This window comes from Panthera leo, chromosome C1 (assembly GCF_018350215.1).
Source record: "Panthera leo isolate Ple1 chromosome C1, P.leo_Ple1_pat1.1, whole genome shotgun sequence".
Lineage (NCBI taxonomy): Eukaryota > Metazoa > Chordata > Mammalia > Carnivora > Felidae > Panthera > Panthera leo.
The window spans coordinates 62,459,822-62,484,668 of NC_056686.1; the positions used below are offsets into that span (position 1 = coordinate 62,459,822).

Sequence of the window (24,847 nt, forward strand, 5' to 3'; positions counted from 1 at the left end):
AGGAAACAATCTTATTTACCATTGTGCCAAAAATACTACCTAGGAATAAACATAATCAAGTAGGTGAAAGACCTGTACTCTGAAAATTATAAAACACTGATGAAAGAAATTGAAGATGACACAAATAAATGGAAAGATATTCCATGCTCATGGATTGGGAGAATGAATATTGTTAAAATGTCCAAACTACCCAAAGCGATCTACACATTTAATGCATTCCTGATCAAATGATCAACAGCATTTTTCACAGAACTGGAACAAACGTTCCTAAAATCATATGGAAACACGAAACACCCCCAAATAGCCAAAGTGATCTTTAAAAAGAACAAAAATGGAGGTATCCCAGATTTCAAGATATACTACAAAGCTATAATAATCAGGGGCACCTGGGTGGCTCAGTTGGTTGAGTATACAACTCTTAATTTTGGCTTACGTCATGACCTCAGTTTGTGAGATCGAGTCCTGTGTCAGCCTCTGTGCTGACAGTGCAAAGCCTGCTTGGGATTCCCTCTTTCCCTCTCTATCTTCCCCTCCCCTGCACATGCTCTTTGTCTCTCTCAAAACACATAAACATTTTTTTTTAAACTATAGTAATCAAAACAATATGGGACTGGCACAAAAATAGACACATAGATCAATGGAACAGAATAGAGACCCCAGAAATAAACCCATGATTATATGGTCAAATAATCTTTGAAAATGGAGGCAAGAATGTACAATGGGAAAAAAATCTCTTTAACAAATGGTGTTGGGAAAACAGGACAGCTAAATGCACTACAACAAAACCAGACCACTGGTTTACTCCATACGCAAAAATAAACTCAAAATGGATTAAGAATCTAAATGTAAGACCCAAAATCATAAAAATCCTAGAAGTGAACAAATGCAGTAATTTCTCTGATGTTGGCTGTAGCAACATTTTTCTGGATCTGTCTTCTGAGGCAAGGGAAACAAAAGCAAAAATAAACTACGAGGACTACATCCAAATAAAAACCTTATGCACACCAAAGGAAACAATCAACAAAACTAAGACATCCTACTGAATGGGAGAAGATATTTACAAATGACATATCTAATAAAAGATTAGCATACAAAATATATAATGATCTTATACAACTCAATACTCAGAAGACAAATAATCCAATTAAAATATAGTCAGAAGAGGGGCACCTGAGTGGTTCAGTCAGTTGAGAGTCCAACTTCAGCTCAGATTATGATCTCATGGTTTGTGAGTTCGAGCCCCATGTTGGGCTCTGTGCTGACAGCTCAGAGCCTGGAGCCTGCTTGGGATTCTGTGCCTCCCTCTCTCTGCCCCTCCGCTACTGCCCCCCCCCCCACCATTCACACTCTCTCTCAGTCTCTCAAAAATGAATAAACGTTAAAAAAAATTTTTTTAAAGGGCAGAAGGCATGAACAGACATATCTCTGAAGACATACAGATGGTCAACAGACACATAAAAGGATGCCCAACACTGCTTATCATCAGGAAAATGCAAATCAAAACTACAACGAGATATCACCTCACACCTGTCAGAATGACTAAAATCAAAAACATAAGAAAAAAAACGGTGTTGAGCAGGATTTGCAGAAAAGGGAACCCTTATGCACTGTTGGTGGGAATGTGTACTAGTACAGCCACTGAGGAAAACAGTATGGAGTTTCCTCAAAAAATTCAAAATACCATATGATTACCATATGATCCAGTAATTCCACTAATGGGTGTTTACCCAAATAATAGAAAAACACAATTTAAAAATATATATATACCCCTGTGTTAACTGAAGCATTATTTATAATAGCCAAGATCTGGAAACAGCCCAGTGGGATCATACATACCATGTACACACACACACACACACACAAACATAATGGAATATTACTCAGCCATAAAAAAGAATGAAAGAATAAAAAAGAATGAAATCTTGCCAGTTGCAATGACATTAATGGATCTAGATGGTATAATGCTAAGTGATATGAGTCAAAGAAAGACAGATATTATATAATATTTCACTCATATGTGCAATTTAAAAAACAAAACAATTGAACAAAGGAAAAAGGGAAAATGCGAAAACAGACTCTTAATTATACAGAATAAACTGATGGTAACCAGAGGGTAGGTAAGGGGGTGGGGTGGGGAAGGGTAAAATAGGTAAAGGGGATTAAAAATCACACTTATCATCGTGAACACTTAATAATGAATAGAATTGTTGAATCACTACACTGTATACTAAAACATTGTATATTAAGTATACTGACATTAAAATAAAATTTAAAAATAAAATGTAATGAGGAATGGACTGACAGACTTCTAGCATGACAGAATGCAGAGCTCCATAGTTCCATTCACTAGCAAAACTGTATACATTAAAAAACTGTTTTTATCATAAATATGCATTTTTTTGTTTTTAGAAATTTTAAAATAACTTTCCTATTATCAATGCTACTTTAATGTTTAAATTGACAAATCACAAGGTATATATTTGCTTCAAGACAATAAATGCTAAATATTATCAGAACAAACCAATGATGTTTTCTGACAAGCAAATATTTCAAAAGTCATTACAATAGCCATAGTAAACTAAATTACTTGAAGAGAAAAAAAATTTTTAAATATGATTACCAAATTTTAAAAAATAACAAAAGAACTAAAAAACATTTGAGAAACTCTCCTAGAATACAGAATAAAATTAGATGAAAAATGTAAGGAGAAAATAAAAGGCATTAAGAGAAATCCAGGAGGGAGAGGAACTAAGATGGCAGGGTAGTAGGAGGACACTGGGCTTGCCCCATCCCTTGATCACAGCTAGATAAATATCAAATCATTATGAATAACCAAGAATTAGATCTGAGGACTGACAGAGTAAACCACACAAATAGAGGGAGAGAAGAGGTCACATTGTGGAAAGTAGGAGGTGTGGAGACATGATTTGGGGAAGAAATGGACTGTGGGTGCTGTGGAGGGGAGAGAGTCCTGGTCACAGAGAAAGGCCAAAAAGAGAAAAAGAGAAAGGGAGAGAAATGCATAGGGGACCACATAAGGAAAACACTTCCCCAGAGCAATTACTGGCAAAGTCAAAAGGGGTGATTTTTGTGAGTTTTACAAGTAGCAAGGCTCAAAGACTGGAGTTTTAGAGGTCAGCACTGTGGCTGGTGTGGAGCCCAATGGGTGGGGCTGTGCTCCTGTGAAGGAGGGGGGAAGATAGCCTGGGAGCAGATGGTGAGACCTAAGGATCCCCTGGGATGCACTGGGATAGACAGTTCCTCCTTCTTGGAGTGCAACTGGGAGAGGTTGTATTGCCTCTCCAGGCATCATTTCTCAGCATAAACTAACTTCAGTAAGTAGTACAGGGCCAACACTGACTGCCTAACCTGCTTACACCAAGCCCTGGCCCCCACGGTGCAGCAGGTGCTGCTCTTCTTGGACAAGTATGCTGCTTTTCTTGGACAAGTGTGCCTGAGAAGCAGCAAAATATCCCAGAATATCAGCACAAACACCCACACACACCATGTCTACTGACCACAGAGTTCTGCAAAGCTTCAGCCCTGGTGGAAACAGATCAGGTCTTAACAAGCAGACCACAGCACGCCTGGTTAAAACTCATCACACTTTGGCCAAGGTTCAAACACTCCCCACTGCAGGGAAAGAGAAACTGCAGAAGATCGACCTGAGGTAAAGAGCAGTCAACACAGTACAGTGCACACAGCATACACCAGAGACACTTCTGGAAGCATCAGGCCTTGGGCAGTATATGACTTCTTCTTCATAAACCCATTGCTCTCAGGAGCAGGAAACCTAACAGGGTTTCCTAACATACAGAAGAAGACAGAGATCTAGACAAAATGCCAAGATAGAGGAATTCATCCCAAAAGAATGAACAAGAAAAGGTCACTGTCAGGAATCCAATTGAAACAAAATAAATAATATGCCCAGTCCAGAATTTTTTTTTTTTAATTTTTTTTTTCAACATTTTTTAAATTTATTTTTGGGACAGAGAGAGACAGAGCATGAACGGGGGAGGGGCAGACAGAGAGGGAGACACAGAATCGTCTCCTCTGAGGGAGACTCAGAGCCATCAGCCCAGAGCCTGACGCGGGGCTCGAACTCATGGACCGCGAGATCGTGACCTGGCTGAAGTCGGACGCTTAACTGACCGCGCCACCCAGGCGCCCCATGCCCAGTCCAGAATTTAAAGCAACAATCATAAGTATACTAGCTGGGCGTGGAAAAAGCATAGAATATGCCTAGGAATCCCTTATCACAGAGATAAAGACCTAAAAACTAGTCAGGCTAAAATGAAAAATGCAATAACTGAGATTTGAAACCAACTGGATATAATGATCACAAAGATGAAAGAAGCAGAGAAGTGAATAAGTGATATAGAAAACAATTATGGAAAATAATGAAACTGAAAAAAAGAAAGAACAATACTGGATCACAAATGTAGACTCCGGGAACTCACTAACTCCATAAAGCCTAACAACATTCATATCATAGGAGTCTCAGAAGAAGAGAGGGAAAGGGGGCAGAAGGCTTACTTGAGGAAATTATACCTTCTCTAATCTAGAGAAGGAAACAGACTTCCAAATCCAGGAGGAACAGAGAACTCCCATAAAAATCAACAAAATCAGGCCAACACCTAGACATATTGCAGTTAAATTTGCAAAATATAGTGATAAAGAAAAAAATCTTAAAGGCAACAAGACAAAAGATGCCCTTAAGTTACAAGGGAAGACAAATAAGGTTAGCAGATCATTCCATAGAAAGTTGGCAGGCCAATAGGGAGTGGCATGATATATTGAACTTACTGACTGAGAAAAATATGCAGCCAAGAATACTCTAGCCAGCAAGGCTGTCATTCAGGATAGAAGGAGAGGTAAAGAGTTTTCCAGACAAACAAAAACTAAAGGAGTTTAGTTAACTAAACCAGCAGTTTGGTGGTCACAAAAGCAACAAAGACTAGAAAAGAACACAGAATATCACTAGAAACAATGACTTCACAGGTAATACAATGGCACTAAATTCATGTCTATCAGGGGCACTTGGGTGGCTCAGTCAGTTGAGCATCTGACTCTTAATTTCAGCTCAGGTCATGATCTGACAGAGAGATCAACCCCTGCATCGTGCTCTGCACTGACAGTATGGAGCCTGCTTGGGATTCTCGTTCTCCTTCTCTCTCTGCCCCTCCCCTGATTGCTTGCTCTCTCTCTCTCTCTCTCTCTCTCAAAAAAATTTTTTTTTAAATTTATATCTATCAATAATCACTCTGAATGTAAATAGACTAAATGCTCTAATCAAAAGACATAGGGTGTCAGAATGAATAAAAGAAATAAGACCCATCTATATGCTACCTACTAGAGACTCATTTTAGACCTAAAGACATTTACATATTGAAAGTGAGGAGATGGAGAACCAACCATTATGCTAATGGACACCAAAAGAAAACCAGAGTAGCCATACTTCTATCCGACAACTAGATTTTAAGCCAAAGACTATAATGAGATGAAGAAGGGCACCACACCATAATAAAGGGGTCTATCCAATAGGAAGATCTAACAGTTGTAAATATTTATGCCCCCAACTTGAAAGCACCCAAATATATAAAACAGTAACAAACATCAAGGAACTCATTGATAATAATACAATAATAGTAGGGGACTTTAACACCACACTACCTCAATGGACAGATCATCTAAGCAGAAAATTAACAAGGAAACAATGGCCTTGAATGACACACTAGAGCAGATGGACTTAACAGATATATTCAGAACATTTTATCCTAAGCAGCAGAATACATATTCTTTTAAATTCACATGAGATATTCTCTGGAATAGATCACATACTAGGTCACAAATCCATCCTTGACAAGTACAAAGCAGCACAACATACATTCTTTTCGAGTGCACACAGAACATTCTCCAGATTATATCACACATTGGTCACAAATTAGTCCTCAACAAGCACGAATAGATTGAGATCATACCATGCATATTTTCAGACCACAATACTATGAAACTTGAAGTCAATCACAAGAAAAATTTGGAAAGATCACACTCACATGAAGGTTAAAGAACATCCTCCTAAAGAATGAATGGATCAACTATGAAGTTAAAGAAGAAATTTAAAAAAATACATGGAAACAAATAATAAAAAACACAACAGTCCAAAGTCTTTGTGAAACAGCAAAAACAGTCATAAGAGGGAAGTATGTAGCAATATAGGCCTGCCTCAAGAAGCAAGAAATAACTCAAATACACAACCTAATTTTATGCATAAAGCAGTTGAAAAAGAAGAGCAAATGAAGCCTAAAGCCATAAGAAGAGAGGAAATAATAGAGAGTAGAGCAGAAATAAATGATATAGAAAGAAAAAAGAAACACTAGAACAGATCAATGAAAACAGGAGCTCATTCTTTGAAAGAATTAACAAAACTGATAAGCCCCTAGCCAGACTTATCAAAAAAGAAAAGAGAAAGGACCCAAATGTGAGAGAGAAGAGATCATAACCAACACCACAGAAATACAAACTACAATAGAATATTATTAAAAATTGTAAGCCAACAAATTGGGCAATCTGGAAGAAATGGGCAAATTCCTAGAAACATATAAACTACCAAAACTGAAAACAGGAAGAAAGAGAAAACTTGAACAGACCAATACCATCAAAGAAATTGAATCAGTAATCAAAAATCTCCCAGTAAGCAAAAGTGTAGGCCAGATGGCTTCCTAGGGGAATTCTACCAAATATTTAAAGACGAGTTAATACCTACTCTTCTTAAACTATTTAAAAAAATAGAAATGGAATGAAAGCTTCCAAACTCATTCCATGAGGCCAGAATTACCTTGATTCCAAAACTAGACAAAGACTCCACTAAAAAGGAGAACTACAAGCCAATATCCTTGATGAACACGGATGCAAAAATTGTCAACAAAATACTAGCAAATTGAACCCAACAGTACATTAAAAGAATTCACTGATCAAGTTGCTATTTATTCCCAGGTTGCAGGAGTGGTTTAATATTCACAAATCAATCAACATGATACTACATTATAAAAGAGCCATATGATTCTCATAATAGATGCAGAAAAAGCATCTGACAAAGTACAGCATCCATTCATTCATTCATGATAAACATTCAACAAAGTAGGGATAGAAGGAACATACCTCATAAAGGCCATATATGAAAGACCCACAGCTATTATTATCCTCAATGGGGAAAAACTGAGAGCTTTTCCTCTATAATCAGAAACAAGAGAGGGATGTCCACTCTCACCACTGTTATCTAACATAGTACTGGAAGTACTAGCCTCAGCAATCAAACAACAAGGAGAAATAAAAGGCATCCAAATTTGCAAGGAAGATGTCCAACTATCACTATTTGCATGACATTACACTTTATGTAGAAAACCCAAAAGACTCCATCAAAAAATTGCTAGAACTGACACACAAATTCAGTAATGTCTCAGGACACAAAACTAGTGTACAGATATTTGTTGCATTTCTACACACCAATACTGAAGAAGCAAAAAGAAAAATCAAGGAATCAATTCCATTTACAATTGCACCAAAAACCCTAAGATACCTAGGAATAAACCTAACCACAAAGGTAAAAGATCTGTACTCTAAAAACTTATAAAACACTTATGAAAGAAATTGAAGAGGACACAAAGAAATGGAAAAACATTCCATGCTCATGGATTGCAAGAACAAACATTGTTAAAATGTCTATTCTACTCAAAGCTATCCACACATTTAATGCAATCCCTATCAAAATACCACCAGCATTTTTCACAGAGTTATAACGAAAAATCCAAAATTTGCATGAAACTGCAAAATACTCCAAATAGCCAAAACAATCCTGAAAAAGCAAAGCAAAGCTGGAGACATCACTATTCCAGACTTTGTACATTACAAAGCTGTAGTGATTAAGACAGTATGATACTGACACAAAAACAGACATATAGATCAATGGAACAGAATATAAAACCCAGAAATGGACCTATAACTATATGGTCAACTCTGTCAAAGCAGGAAAGAATATCCATTGGAAAAAAGACAGTCTCGTCTAAAAAAGGTGTTGGGAAAACTAGACAGTAACACACAGAAAAATGAAACTGGACCACTTACTTACACCATACACAAAACTAAATTCAAAATGGATGAAAGACCTAAATGTGAGACAGGAAATCATCAAAATCCTAGAGGAGAACACAGGCAGTAACTTCTTTGATAGTGGCCGTAACAACTTCTTACTAGATATGTCTCCAGAAACAAGGGAAACAAGATCAAACATAAACTATTGGGACTTCATCCATATAAAAAGCTTCTGCACACAAAGGAAACAATATTCAAAACTAAAAGGCAACCTTTGGAATGGGAGAAGATATTTGCAAAGGACATACCTGATAAAGGATTGGTATCCAAAATCTATAAGGAACTTATCAAACCCAACACCCTCCCCAAACGATTAATCCACTTAAAAATGGGAAGACATAAATAGACATTTTTCCAAAGAAGACATCCAGATGGCTAACAGACACATGAAAAGATGTGCATCACTCATCATCAGAGAAATACAAATCAAAACTACAGTGAGCTATCTCCTCACGCCTATCAGAATGGCTAAAATTAACAACTTAGGAAACAGTAGATGTTGGTGAGGATGTGGAGAAAGGGGAACCCTTTTACACTGTTAGTGGGAATGCAAACTGATATAGCCCTTCTGGAAAATAGCAGGCAGATTCCTCAAAAAGTTCAAAATAGATCTACCCTATGTACAGCAATTGCACTACTAGGTATTTACCCTAAGGATGCAAAAATACTGATTTGAAGGGATACATACACCCTGACGTTTATAGCAGCATTATCAACAGCCAAATTATGGAAAGAGCCCACATGTCCACTGACTGATGAATGGATAAGGAAGATGTGGTATATACATATATATAGCATTACTCAGCCATCAAAAAGAATGAAATCTTGCCATTTGCAACAACGTGACTGGAGCTTTATGCTCCAGTATTATGAGTATTATGCTAGAGTGAAGTAAATTAGCGAAAGAAAAATACCTTATGATTTCATTCGTATATGTTATTTAAGAAACAAAACAAAGGAACATAAGGGGGAAAAAGAGAAAGATAAACTAAGAGACTTTAAAAAACATTTTTTAATGTTTATTCATTTTTAATGTTTTATTTATTTTTGAGAGAGAAAGAGAGACAGAGTGTGGGTGGGGAGGGGCAGAGAGAGGGAGACACAGAATCTGAAGCAGGCTCCAGGCTCTGAGCTGTCAGCACAGAGCCTGACAGAGGACTCGAACTCAGAAGCCCCAAGATCATGACCTGAGCCAAAGTCAGAGGCTTAACCAATTGAGCCACCCAGGTGCCCAATGTTTATTCATTTTGAGAGAGAGAGCGACAGAGACAGAGAGAAAGCGCGCGTGCACGAGAGAGAGCGGTGGAGGGGCAGAGAGAAAGGGAGACACAGAATTGGAAGCAGGCTCCAGACTCTGAGCTGTCAGCACATATCCCCATGTGGGGTTCAGAGTTATGAACCATGAGATCATGACCTGAGCGGAGGTAGGACGCTTAACCAGCTGAGCCACTCAGGCACCCCAGGACTCTTAAATACAGAGAACAAACTGAGGGTTGCTGGAAGGGAGGTGTGTTGGGGGATGGGTTAAATGGGTATTAAGTAGGGCACTGGTTATAATTAGCACTGGCGAATTAATTCACAGAAGTGCTGAATCATTAAATTCTACATCTGAAAGTAATACTACACTGTATGTTTACTAACTGGAATTTAAATAAAAATGTGAAACTTAAAAAAAATTAAAAGATGAAGCCAGGAGGTCCAAGATTTGAGTAACAAGAGTTCCAAAAACACAGCCAATAAAATGTAAAGAATGAAAACACAAAGAGATAATTGAAAAAATTTTCCAGGCTGATGAGTCCTAGTTCTTCAGAATTAAAGGACCCAAGACTGAACAAAAAGAATTTAAAAAGAGAAAAAGACCTACATCACACTGTGAGATTTCAAAACTCTAAGAATAAAGAAATGATTTTAAATTTTTCCCAGGGAAGACAGTTACCACAAGGTATGTGAACCACACTGGCATTGAACACACTGAACACCAAAAGCATTGAAGCAATGTCTTCAAATTTGACAAAATTGTCCTTAAAGCTACAAATATATCAGTAGACCATCAATCAACTATAGAGAGAGAAAAGAAAAATATTTCCAGAGACTCAGCAAATATACCTCCTGTGCTTCCTTTTCTTAGTAAGATCATTAAGAATTTCTCCATCACAACTAGGGTGTCCAAAAGGAAAGAAAGAAATTGGCCTATAGGAAACAGTATATGGGACACATATTAAAAAAGGTGTTTGTTGTTCATCTAAAATTAAAATGTAAGCAGTCATTCTATGTTTTTGTTTGCTAGAGCTGGCAACTCTAAAATCAGGGTCTGATCTTATGAGGTAGACAAGTCCCAGAATTAAAGCTATTTAGTAGGCCTACAATTTGCCAGGTCCCGAGTGAGAGAAAACAGAAGCTCTGCAAGGTAGGCCTTCAAAGAAAAGGGGGCCTCTGAAAAATGGTGTGATTGTGATGGTAAAAAACCTTGTGGCCCTGATTAAACCTATTCAAATAAAAAAGTACAACACCTTCTAGGTCCATCCATGTTGTCACAGACAGCAAGGTTTCATTCTTTTTTTTTTTTTTATGGCTAATATTCCATTGTGTATATATACCACAAAACAATTGGACAAATAACGACGACAACAAAAGAGAAACAGACTTGTAAATATAGAAAATAGGCTGGTGGTTGCCAATGGGGAAGGGATAAGGGGATAGGCAAAATAGGTGAATGGGGATTAAGAGGTACACATTTCTAATTATAAAATAAATAGGTCACGGGGATGAGAAGTACAGCGTAGGGAATAAAGCCAATAATATTGTAATAACTTTCTGTGATGACAGGTGGTAACTACCCTTAACATGGTAAGCATACAGAAATGTATAGTTGTCCAATCACTATGTTGCACACCTGAAACTAATGTAACATTAGAAGTCAACTACAGGTCCATTAAAATTTTTTTTAAAAGGAAAAGAACTTGCTGGCAAATAAAATATTATAAAGAATGTCAATGCCCTATGTTAAAGCAAACAAAAATGTGGGATGATACCAAGCCACTAAAAGAGCATAGGATTTGACTTTAATACCAGTGACCTAGTAGACGTGAAAATGTAATGGCCTGGTATTGAATAACATTTACACAGTTATAACAAAATAAAATAAAATAACATTTACACAGTTATAACAAAATAAAATAAAATAAAAGTCTCTTGTTTCCAACTTCTAGAATCAACCTACCAGTAGTTCTACCAGTAGAACATGAAAGGTCTGTTAAAGTTGCAGAACTGAACTTAATGACAAATTTGATTTTATAAAGGGTAAATATAGAAAGTGGAAGGTGAAATGGAAAAGAAGGAGGGAGAGAAGGGTAGTAGGATAATATCCTCCTTTTTTATAAAGAGAAGTCAAAACACTGAAAAAAGTTAATGGAACAAGAAATAGAGGCATTAGTATACTATTTAAAGTCACAAAAGTAACTATGTGAAAATCTAAAGGTTAATAATCTAACTGCAAACAAGGGAGGAAGACGGGATCAGGAAAAGAGATAATATAAAGGAATTAAATATTTTTCATAGCAGGCTGTCAATGGCTACTTCTAACGTTAATAAAGCACAAAACAAAAGAATACGTATATTATTTAAAGTTATGCAAAAAAAAAAAAAAAAAAAAAACACCAGAAGAACTAAGACCAGTGTAATAGACTGAATGTGTTCCCCTGCAAATTCATTTATTGAAATACTAACCCCCAATGTGATAGTACTAGGAGATGAAACTTTTGGGATGTGACTGGAGCCCTTGTGAGCAGGATTGCTCTTATGAGAGTGCTCTTATGAGAGACCCCAGAGAGCCCCATCCTCCATTTGAGGATGCAGAGTGAGGACTGCTGTCCTCAGGGTGGGGAATGGGTCCTCACCAAGAACCTGACCACGCTGGCACCAAAATCTTGGACTTCCAGTCCCTAGTACTGTGAGAAATTAATTTCTGTTGTTTATAAGTCCCTCGGTTTATGGCATTCTGTTATAGCAGCCTTAACTTACTAAGAGAACCAGAGAGAGAAGAGATGGTCTCTGTGGAATGAAATTGTGGGTAAGGAGTGCGGACAGAAGGCCATTGCTTTTATTGCTTTTATAAGCTCTTCATTAATGTTTGGTTTACTTTCACATGTATTTATTGTATTGATATAGATTTTAAAAATTAAATCAGGTAGTAAGTACACCTGGACTTGTAGTGTATTCAAACAAATTTGTGAGAACTCTTTGCCATTTTATGAGAGGTTCTACAGCAAACTGAAGACAAATTTTATTGCTTGACTTAGATGCCAAATTGATGAAAAATTTAAATGGAAGGGTTTTGTCCTCTTAATATTACTGTTTCTTTAACTAAACCTTATAATAAGGGATGGGTATTTTAATCTAATTTGGTAACTGTGCTGCATCAGACAATATTCAAAATTGTTTTAAGCACTTGTTATAAGCTGAAGTTTTTGTAGTAGCCAGAAGGTGGCATCAAAATCAATTGAGTGGAAATCCCCAAGAAAAGGAGCATACTCAAATATCAAGAATAACTTCCCTAAAACTCAACAGGCAGAGAGAGTTACATCCATTTCCTTTGAGGTCTCTCTTTTTCATCTGTTTCGACATTTTAGAAAACCCCCAGTGCTTCCCCTAGCATCCTTTTGGTTAGGCATGGATAAAAAAAAGCACACAGTAGCCAAATTCTACATCCTGAATACTACCACACCATCTCTTAACATGGAATTTACACTTAGTTGTAAGGAATGTCTTTGAGAATGGAGAATCTAGTGGTGTTGTGTGTACATAATGACACTAACAAGTATAAATACCCTGTTACAGTCCAACAAGTATTTTCTGGACTGTATTGTTTGGGATGCCTAAATTAATGCATTTTACAATAGTAATTTATTTGTGTGTGTTTTAATTAAATGATAGTTTACCCATTTATATTCAAGATTTTTAGGACTGGTAAACATACGTTATAGGACTATATCATAATTTATTTAATCAATCTCCTATTGATAGTAATAAAATGGAAATAGCCTAAATGTCTACTATTTTTTTTTTTAATTTTTTTAACATTTATTTATTTTTGAGACAGAGAGAGACAGAGCTTGAATGGGGGAGGGTCAGAGAGAGAGAGGGAGACACAGAATCTGAAACAGGCTCCGGGCTCCGAGCTGTCAGCACAGAGCCCGACGCAGAGCTTGAACCCACAGACTGGGAGATCATGACCTGAGCCGAAGTCAGACGCTTAACCAACTGAGCCACCCAGGCGCCCCAAATGTCTACTATTTCATAGTACCTATATCACTATAACATTAGAAAATTTTATGCAAATTTCCACTAGATAAGTTTCTAGGATGAAAACTGCTGAATCAGAAAGAATATACAAATTCTATAAATATTGTATAGAGGCCACTTTTAATATTTATTTATTTTTGAGAGAGAGAGAGCACAAGCGAGCACATGAGCAGGGGAGGGGCAGAGAGAGAGGGAGACACAGAATCTGAAGCAGGCTCCAGAATCATGACCTGAGCCGACTGAGCCACCCAGGCACTCCAAAGCCACTTTTAGACAACAGGCTTGAGCACTGGAACATGATTGAGGCAGAAGGGCCCAAAGTGACCAAAACCCCCTGGCTGGATACAGACAGGCCCATCAGGCAGCCTACCTCAGAATGTCCATAGGCCCTAACCAATAAATGGGCTACTTATAACCAGTCATAGTTACCAAAACAGGATATTCCATAGGTCACTGTACCTCCTCACCTTCTTCCTTTAAAAACGGTCCCTACCCACTGCCCTCCTTGCAGACAGCCTCTCCTCTGCTGTCCGGCCCACAGCTCCCTTGCTCCGTATTCAATAAACGTCTCTCTCCTTTGTTGCCTCAGGTGAATTCTTTTCACTGTCTGTGCCACCAGCTTCCACGTGATTGTCATCCCACATTTGGAGGCCTCATCCACTCAGGTGAGATATTACATTTAGACACCATATGTTTGATAAAATGTGATAAATATTATATTTCACTACTACAGTAGAAAAGGATATGCTTTTTTCTCCTCACTTTGATCAACACTGTCAGATTTTAAGGTTTTTAATTTGGTAATAAGCAAAAATTTTAATTTGCTAATAAGCAAAAAAAAATGTATTAATTTGCATTTCTTTAACTATGGGTGAACAGTGCTTTCTATTATTATTGACCATTATTTGTTTTCTGTTTATGACTTTTACCAACTTTTATATTGAATTACTGTGTTTTCCTCCTTGATTCTGTAGCAGTAGTTCATATAATAAAGCTATTGACCTATTGTCAGATATATATACATTGAAAATATTTTTTTCTGGATTGCCGTTTATCTTTTAACTTTGTATACAGTGAGAAAAGTGGTAATATAGTGGTAATATATTTTCAAATAAAGACTTCTTTACCCCATAATTCTATAAATATACCCCTGAATTTTCTTCTTTTACTTTATTGTATATTTTATATACAGAATCTTCAAATTTTCAGGGCTCATTTTGGTGTAAGGTAGGAGATAAATATCCATTTTATATTCATAAATAGCATTTCAATTAATTCAGTATGATTTAATAATTCATCTCTTTGCTACTGACTTGAAATCTCATCTTTATCACATTCCAAATTTATACTTATATTTATTTCTTCCTGCCTATTTCTAGGATACTTCCACAGTGCTTTAAGTGATTAAAATATAATATTTTCATAAATGTTTTCGCTTACTATTAAAAATCCTATCGTTTGAACTTTCTTGTTAAGTTTTCAAATTAATATACACTTATTATAAGAATTATAACAATTGAGAAGCTTAAAAATATACATTGGAATAGCACAGATGCAGAAAAAATATAAATTATATATTATATAATTATTGTGTGATAAATATGGTATCAGAAATCAGAGGGGAAAAGAGCATATTATTCACAACTATTTGGAGATAACTGCATATGCAACTGGAAACACATTTGATTACTACTTCAGTCCCTCTACAAAAAAGAAATTCCATGTAGATTAGAAATTTAAATATAAAAAAGGAAGCCATAAAAATATTACAGAAATATAGGTGAATGTTCTTTTCCAGAGTAGGAAAGCAATTATAATCATGACACAAGATCCAGAAACTATAAAGGAAAATCAATAGAATCACTCCTTGAAAATATAAACATAAATTTTAATGACTCCATTACATGAGAGAAGTCCTAATTTACTATCATCTACATATTGTTGGATCTCTGTATGGTTTCCAACACATTGTTATTATAAATAAGACATTAACGAACATATCTTTATTTTGCTTTGTTTTGTCTTTGAATAATCTTTACGTGCTGAAATTTGTGATCTCCCATTTTTGTTGGAAATAAGTAGGTCATTGGCTTGGGTGTAGAACACTTATTGTTACAGAGGCCTTTTTAAAAATAGCCTATTTTAAGAGCCAGAGACATGTGTAGGATTTTTTTTTTTTTTTTTTTTTTTTTTTTTTTTTACTACCTGGTGCTTTCTTTGTCCTTCATATTATGAAAGTTTTGTTGGCAATGTCTATGATTTTTTGAGTTACTGAGGTTAAAATAAGAATGCCCACCCTACTTGAGGATTTAATCCACTCTCTGATAGGCAAGGAGGACCTTTTTGTACAGGTCAGCTTGTCTGCCATAAACTCAATCTGACATGATTAAGGATTTGACCCTCCCCCCTGCCCCACTACCCAATGTCTAGGTTTTTTTTTTATTATCTGTAATGATTCTACTCTGTGAATTTTATTAACCCTTTCCTGAATCTATTATTTAATTTGTATATCTTTTGGAATAATAAGCTCCCAAGTTATGGGTGGGCAACATAGGTAACACAACAAATGTTCACACACACACACACACACACACACACACACACACACAATGTTTTGAGCCTTGTTTTTTCTTGTTTTTAGTGGTAGCAAGGGCTGTTGTTTCTGTTTTTCATCCATTCAATACCAACTTTTATAGAAACTGAATTGGTTATGAAGAACTAGGAGATCTAGTAAAAACCCAGGTATTGCACGAAATGGACCAGTGAGAAAGAGTAACATTGTTTCAAAAGTGAGATTTATGTTTTGTCTTGTTTTTAAGGTAAAAAAATAGAAAACTTGCCTTCAGAAATTGGAAACTTTTGTTATGATTAACATTAGAAAGGAATTTGATAAAACATTCTCCCTTGTTTGCTTCAGCTAGTCAGTCACTGTCTCTAGTAGCCAAGTAGCCTTGAAAAACCTACCACTCGCTGAAGACTTTCTGTGTGCACCCCTTTGGGAAGTAAAGTGATTTGCCAGTAGGTACTGTGGCAAAAACAATTCTAACTGCACTGTTTGGCTACTTAGAACTCAGCCTTCCAAAAGCCCATTTCCTAAGAAATTTTAAAACACGGCTTCTGATAAAATCATTCGTCCAACTCATCCATCATAATTATACTTTTACTAAGCAGAATCTTCATGCATCCCAATAAAATGCTGTATAACAATGACAACTTGTCCTAAATCATATAGTAGGAAATTTCCCAATTCCTTACAAATTGTCTCTAGGAAAAAAGGGAGGGAAAACTTCCTTTATGAATTTTAATCTTCTTACTAAGCCTACTAGGATTAATGTAAAAGTGATTTTGTCACTAGCTAGACCCCAAAACCTGGCCTTTACTGCTCACATGTTTGTATCCACCAACACTTGTCCCACATTTCCCTTAAGCTCTACTTATCTCTTAACTCAGACAAAGGACCTTATGGGCATAGCATCCTGTGATGGCAAACAAAACTACCCCTCAAGCAATAATGACTTTCTGAGGAAGAGCTCTGCTGGTCCAGACCACCCAGACCAGTTTGAGCTAATCCCATAACTCACTCCTGCACAAATGGACCACGGGGTGACTTCTGGAATGACCAACAATAACCTTTACCTAATTATAGTACTAAAATCTCTGCCCAGCATGGAGCACAAGCCTCATTTATGTAACATATAATATACATATAGGCATGTTTCTTTAAGGTACATGTGTGACCGTATGCCCACTTCTACATACAATGACAAGGCTTCCCTATTAAATATTCATCCTGACCCTAAATAAAAGGAACACTTTCACTCTTGCCCAGGGAGTCACAACTTTGGAAGTTATTCCTGCGATTTCCTTATTTGGTACAAATCAAGTTTCCTTTGTGTGACAACTCACTTGGTGTAGTTTCTATCTGTGACTCACCAAGGAGCAAACTCACGTTGGTTTGGTTACAATTCCTAAGTTCCAGCTTAGACAATAAAACCAGACAAAGGAAAGGGGGCCATACTCACTCATTGGGGGTGCCCTTCTGGCCACAAAAGTGGCCCTTGCTGTCTGTAGGGTAGGCCACTCTCCTGGGGTCGCCATGTACCCAGGCTGCAGGAACAAGAAAAGACAAAAACTCTATCAGGAATAGCCGACTAAAGGCAGTCTGATTTGAGAAATTAGAATGCATCACTGCAACACATTAACCTCTCCCCTCAGTCACAGGAGATTATTGATTTTCTTCAAAGAGTAATTTCTTAATGAAAAGTAAAATAAAATATGGATGAATCAGTCAGAAAACACATTTCTCTTAATCTCTCAGGATTCATCTGGGTTGTAGCCAAAACCTGAGGTAATGCATTTAGAAAATGACATTTATTAGAATGTGAGTTAGAGGGCACACTACAAATGCTTGGTTGGCTGAAAGACACTTTTTCTAAGGCTTAAAACTGGATGACTTCATAGGAGAGCTAATAAATTTACAGCCAATATTATGATGTCATCCTTTTGGGTTATACATAAGTGAAAACCATTAAAAAATTCAAAGGAATGAAACTGTAATGTCTAATTCACATTAACTGGTTCTTTCTGACTTCATGTGACATTCTAAAGGCAAATATTAGCAACTTTAGTGCAATATATAATAAAGATTTGCTGTACATTTTGTCTGTTAATCTCAAAGCTTACTACAAATACCAAGTATTCTCAAACTTCACAAAAACAAAAACTTGATTCTGTTTTCCCGGAAGATGCTGGGCTCTACCTCATATAGACTCATCACGCTTATTTTCCAAGAATTAGAAACTTGACAGCTAGACTACAGAATGACAGAAAGTAACATGTGTTATCTAACTGAAGGTTTCTAAACTTTTTTAGTTTGAAAAATCCCTAAAAACTCTAGAAAATGCATTGGTCATGTAGTACTACTTGCCTCTGCATACAGAAAACAGATCTCTTTGTCCGTTGCTTCCTTTAACATGTGCCCAGCTACATCCTCACCCACATTTATCGGATTTGACAGTTCATGTAATAATTCAGTCACCCTTATGTACATGGCCTGTGTGACTTGAGAAGATACAAAAAAAATCAATTCTGAATGAGGATCATATAATATGGAAGAGAAATTTTTCACAATTTTTCTCATCCACGTCTTTCCTTTTAGTATCTAAGTACCCAGAAAAGTCTCCTGTGTCTCATTCTTTCTTCAATGTCATGAAGGCCAAATAGGCTTCATCTTCTAATAGTCTTACAAAATCTGACTACATTCAGGCAGTCCTCTGCTGCCTTATCTTCTTGTCTTTATTTCCCAGAAGAAAGTAGATTATAAATAAAGAATTTAAATGTCATCTAAGCATTCAGTGGACAATGTCTCTGGATACTATTTAATTATATTGTTTTTATATATTATTTTTGTCACATTTTGGCTAAAACTAAGAGGTTCAATTTTACCTATCTTCTGTAATGTATTTTTAAATTTTTCCCTGAAATATTTTATCCCTTTACCATACAAATATTAATTCAGAAATGGCACCTGAAGGAGTATTTAGATTAGCTAGGTTGGCTACTTAATATATTTATGGCCCTGAGTAAGTTGCTTGTTTTAGTCTTGGCTTTCTAATTTGTTACTGTAAAAATGGGTATAATAATGCCAAACCCCATAAGAATGTTGGTAATATGAGAGAAGATAATATAATAGAAAGCCCAACTGCTTGGCATGAAGTATGGACTTGGTAATGTTAGTTCCTGTCTTATTTAGGTTTCCCCAAAACCAAACCCTGAGACAAGGACTTTGCTACAGTTAGGTTAATTTGGGAGATAATTCTAGGAAGCTTAAGTGGGAGTGAGGGAAGGAAGAAAGCCAAAAAAGGGAATATCAACAAGTGGGATACTGTTGGGAGCCATGGTGACTCCATCCTGCTGGGGACCTTCTGAGGAACCATATAGAACATGCTTGTTGGTGGGCGTGATGACATAGTCTACCATAGCCGCAAGCAAACTCTGAAGAACCCAGGGAATGTGGGGTAGGACATCAGCAGAATCTGCTATGATTTCCTTTCCCTTTTTCATAAATCAATTAACCAAAGAATTTGCTAAATGGCCATTGTGTGTGCTGTATGAGAAGTCAATTTATGTCAGATTTCTTAAGAAACGCATGAAAAGGAGACGATAAAATTTGCAAGAGCCATAGAGAAGAGATGGGACCTGGGAAAGACTGAAAAATGACTAGGACTCAGACAGGTGGCCAGGAGCAGGGAAGAAATTACAGACTGAGGAAACAATAGAATAAGAGCTTTGGTGTATTAATTGCTCACAATGTATCAGGTACTATGCTAAAAGTATTACATCCATTGTCTCATTTGAGTCCCACAATAGTTCTATGAGGTTGATATCATTTTCACCTTAACTCTATAGATAACTGTAGCTCAGAATTTTATTTACTTCTCAAGGTCACACAGTTTTTCAGTGGCATAAGCAAGGGTTTGAATTTAGGTATGTTGCTGTCTAAGGCTCAAGCTTTAACCACTGAGCTATCAAAGCTATAATGCTACCCATTAAAGGATAAGTTAGGAATGAGCCTGTTAACAGTGGGAAACAATATGGATGTCAACAACATGAGGATCAGCAGTATGTTGGACACATATGGTAGGAAAGGAGATGACACCAGTAATTTTGGAGCCTTTGTCATTTGGAAAGAAAAAGCTTTGTACTTGGCAGAAGAGGGAGAGTATCTGGTTGAGAGGCATCGGATGCCTGGGAACAAAGGAGAAGGGGGCGGGGGAGATCTAATTATCAAGGGAAGAATTCTTTCTTGATTCTGTAGTTTTGAATTCTAGCAGGTGGCTGTGTTTACTGAGTTGCTGCTACACCTCTCCAGGCAGACTCTGGCACAGAAGTTGTGCTGCAGATCATCTGTGTTTGAGCTGTAACATCAAATCTGTGACCTAGAAGCTTCAAGAGCCAGTTCAACCAAGTCCCCACAGTCAAGGATATCTAGTTTTCTCTTTAATTTTTTAAAATTTATTTTGAGAAAGAGAGAGCATGCACATGCACAGGGGAAGGGCAGAGAGAGGGGGAGAGAGAGAATCTCAAGCAGGCTTCTCACTGTCAGCACAGAGCCTGATGCAGGGCTCAGTCTCACAAACCTGGAGATCATGACCTGAGCCAAACAACTGAGCCACCCAGGCACCCCTAGTTTTCTTTATCTTCTCCATCAGTTCCTGTCTTCCCACACCTGCACTGGAAGAACTTGACAGGGGAAAAAAAAAGAGGAGAACAAGGAGATGTGCAACAGCAGCATTTTGTCTGTTAATAAATTAAGAGATTTCTCACATTTTACTCCTTTTTTTGGAATTTCTCTATTCATGGCAATTTTAGGAATGTGCTGTACAATATGGTAGCCATTAGGCACTCATGTCCACTGAGCATGTAAATGTGGCTTACCTGAATTGAGACACATAATAAGTGTAAAATCCACACCAGATTTTAAAGACAGTATGTAGAAAAAAAGTATAAAAATTTCAATAATTTTTATATTGAGAATATCTGAAATGATAATAGTCATTCTTAAATATATTATTAAAATTAATTTCACTTGTCTCTTTTTAGTCTCTTAAATATGGCTACTGGAAAATTTATAGATGACTCACACTTTGTTTTTCCCAGACAGATCTGTTCTAGATTATTTCTCCACAGTTGTCAAGGGCTTTTTATATAAGGTGATTAATAGTGCCGTAACATCACATATTTTTGTCAGTCCTTTTCTAACCCCATTATGCCCAATGCATCTTTTTTTATAACTAATAATTTGCCACATTCCTTTTACAATCTTGAAATAATACAGGTAACAATACTTACCCATATATAGACTTTCTTTTAAAATATCAATAACATGGGGCACCTGGGTGGGTCAGTTGGTTGAGCACCCAACTTCAGTTCAGGTCATGGTCTCACGATTTGTAAGTTCGAGCCCCGCATCGGTCTCTCTGCTGTCAGCGCAGAGCTCATTTTGGATCCTTCCCTCTCTCTCTGTCCCTGCCCTGCTCATGCTCTCTCTCAAAAATAAATAAAATAAAATATCCATAACATGTCCTAATGTAATGTAAATGAGAAATAAAAAGAAAACTTATAATTAAATAGTGTGCATATCAACGTGCAAATGCTCACAAGTGACTAAATCAAAAGACAGTGAATTAAGTCAGTACATGCACCTATAAATAGGCTCATTGAATGTAACAGCTATAACTACGAGAAGATGCAGGTGTATCGTGTAGGAGACTTAAATAATACAAGTGTGCTGTCAGTGATGGACTTCTCCTAAATGAACAAATTATAGTCTATTTTAACAAAAAAGTACACTATTTCTTCAAATTCCCTTGGTATTTACTGAAACTATGCAAAAATAACATTTGTTACTTAAAAATGAGTTGTCATCTCCATGAGAGGGACATGGGAAAGCCCGGCAAGAAATGGGACATTTCCTGGTTGTGTAGGACTATCCTAGATATTACAAGACATCTACCTTTCCCAGATCCCATCCACTAAATGCCAGGAGTACTCCCCTTAAACACTGTGACAATCAAAAAAAAAAGATTCCCTAGGCAGTCCTACTGCTTTGATTGAGATCCATTGCTTTGACTGAGATCCATTGATTTGCATGTTCATTCACACTCTTATAATTTGAGATATATATACACATATATACACACATATATACGCGTGTAGATACACATATATATGCGTATATACATACACACATATATGTGTATACATATGTATATATATATACACACACACACACACACACACACACACACACACATATCCCAGATTATCTTTTTTTGCTTCCAGATTTTATGGGGGGATATGCTATCATGGAGTTCTTTCTTTTTTTTTTTTTTTAATTTTTTTTTAACGTTTTATTTATTTTTGAGACAGGGAGAGACAGAGCATGAACAGGGGAGGGTCAGAGAGAGGGAGACACAGAATCTGAAACAGGCTCCAGGCTCTGAGGTGTCAGCACAGAGCCCGACACGGGGCTCGAACTCACGGAACGCGAGATCATGACCTGAGCTGAAGTCGGATGCTCAACCGACTGAGCCACCCAGGCGCCCCAGTTCTTTCTTATAATTTACTCCCATTTACTTTTATTCAGCTGATCACTATCTATGGTGACTTTCAAATATGTCCATAAATTATTTCACGTTTTTCCGTGGAGTCTGGACTAGACTTGCTTCTAATGAATACAACGTGGCAGAAATTACATTTGGGTGACTTCTAAGAGTAGGTCATAAAAGGCATTGCAGCTTACTCTTTGCTCTCCTTTAGATCACTAGCTTTAGGGCTTGAGGTACTCGGAAAGTCCTATAGAAAAGCCCACATAGTTGTCAACAGTCACTAAGAACTGAAGCTTCCTGCCAACATTAATGTAAGTGAGCCATCTTGAAGGCAGATTCTCCACTTTAGTCAAATCTTCAGCTGAATGCAGCCTTGGTTTAAAATTGACTACAGCCTCATGAAGCCATGAACTCAAAGCCAGAGCCACCTGGTTAAGCTGTTCCCAACTTCTGACCACAGAAATTGACATGTGAAACATTCCTTGCTTTATGTTGTCAATTTTCAGGGTAATTTGGTATGTAGCAATAGAGAACTAATTACCACATAGCTTTTAGAAATATTTTATATACTTGAAGGATTCAGTTAAATTATCTTTATGTTCTCCAATATAAATATTTATAATAATTAAATCCTCTTTTCTATTTGATTTATTTTGCTATGTTATTTAACTCACAGCTACAATTGCTAGGATTTTAGTAATTTTTGTTTCTTCACTACATGATTTAATACATGGAGTCCTCAAATTGATTTAGATATTCCCTAGGACCTAACTAATTATACACTATCTAATATCTATTAACTTTAATTCTTGGTGCACCTGGCTCAGTTGGTTAAGCATCTGACTTAGGCTCAGGTCATGATCTCATGGTCCAGGAGTCCAAGCCCCATGTCAGGCTCTGTGCCAACAGCTCAGAGCCTGGAGCCTGCTTTGGATTCTGTGTGTGTGTCTCTCTCTCTGCCCTTCTACCTCTCGTGCTCTATTTCTCTCAAAAATAAACATTAAAAAAATAATTTTAATTCCTAAAGTCAATATGAAAAGCTTTAAAATGCCAATCTAGAATATGGTGAAACTCCCACTCATTCATTCATTCATACTGAATTTTCAATCATATTTCCATCCATTTAGTCATTCATTCATTGGGCCTTACTTGTGATAGGCACACAAAGACTCTGAAGATATAGAAGTGAACACATTCATATTTAGTAGAATACTATTATATAATTAACACAATCTCCCTAAGGAAACTATGTTTCACCCTGATTGGCCAGTGCAGAGAGAGGATGGCTTCTGGAGAATGGTAATGAATTATCTCTAGCTTAACCAAGTTATGACCTCAATTTTAACTGCTCTTCAAAAGTTGTAGTCTTTCTACTAGAACAAATTAAAGTGGCCTCTGCCACCTTGGATGCAACAGTTGATCTGACAAAAGTTCTCTCCCTTTCCCAATAAGTAGAAAACACCAAGGGAATTTGCTTTCACCTGGCAGAAATAGTACTGCATCCTCACTATCTTTCTTCAAGGTCATAGGACTTCCTAGCTCTTTGCCACAATTTAGTTTGCAGGGTTTTGATAATATCTTTACTCCACAGGATACCACGCAGATTCCTTACATTGATGGCATCCTGAAGAAAAGATCTGGAGAATACTGGAAAGCATGTAATCTCAATGCCTTAGAAAGTCTTATGTATGCTGGGGCACCTGGGTGGCTCGGTCGGTTAAGCATCCGACTTCAGCTCAGGTCATGATCTCATGGTCCGTGAGTTCGAGCCCCGTGTTGGGCTCTGTGCTGACAGCTCAGAGCCTGGAGTCTGCTTCAGATTCTGTGTCTCCCTCTCTCTCTGCCCCTCCCCTGCTCATGCTTTGTCTCTCTCTCTGTCAAAAATAAATAAACATTAAAAAAATTAAAAAAAAAAAGAAAGTCTTATGTATGCTAATGTATGGGAAATAAATCGCATGGAAATGCAAGAGTCTTCTAATAGAGACCTTAGGAGTCCAGTAGACCTATCTCTTTCAAAGTGAAAGATAAGTTGCTGCACCTTGCATTCTCTATTAAGAAAGAGGCACAACTCTAATCACCTGCCAGATATGAGTACAGCCCAGAGAATAATTTTTTTTCAGATAATCCAGGCTATTGTGCAAATCTATATGCATAATGGACTCAATGGTGCTTAAACTATCTGTCAGAACAGGATGCTGTATGGGGCCTGTGACAAATGCCTTTTTAAGAATCACAAGTGGAGTTTCCCAGGGTTTTGGAGAAAACCCATGTTGTTTCAGCAAATA

At 37.0% G+C, this 24,847-nt stretch overlaps 1 protein-coding gene across 10 annotated transcripts in view; it reads right to left on the reverse strand.

Annotated features, from left to right (window-relative positions):
• The window catches only part of SLC44A5 (solute carrier family 44 member 5), a 371,332-nt gene that overhangs the window by 64,299 nt on the left and 282,186 nt on the right, over positions 1–24,847 (reverse strand). For all 10 annotated transcript variants that reach the window (XM_042952512.1, XM_042952509.1, XM_042952507.1 and 7 more), the window contains one exon: positions 17,475–17,559. In XM_042952512.1, coding sequence (XP_042808446.1) covers positions 17,475–17,559 — 85 coding nt within the window. The remainder of the gene's footprint in view (positions 1–17,474; positions 17,560–24,847) is intronic.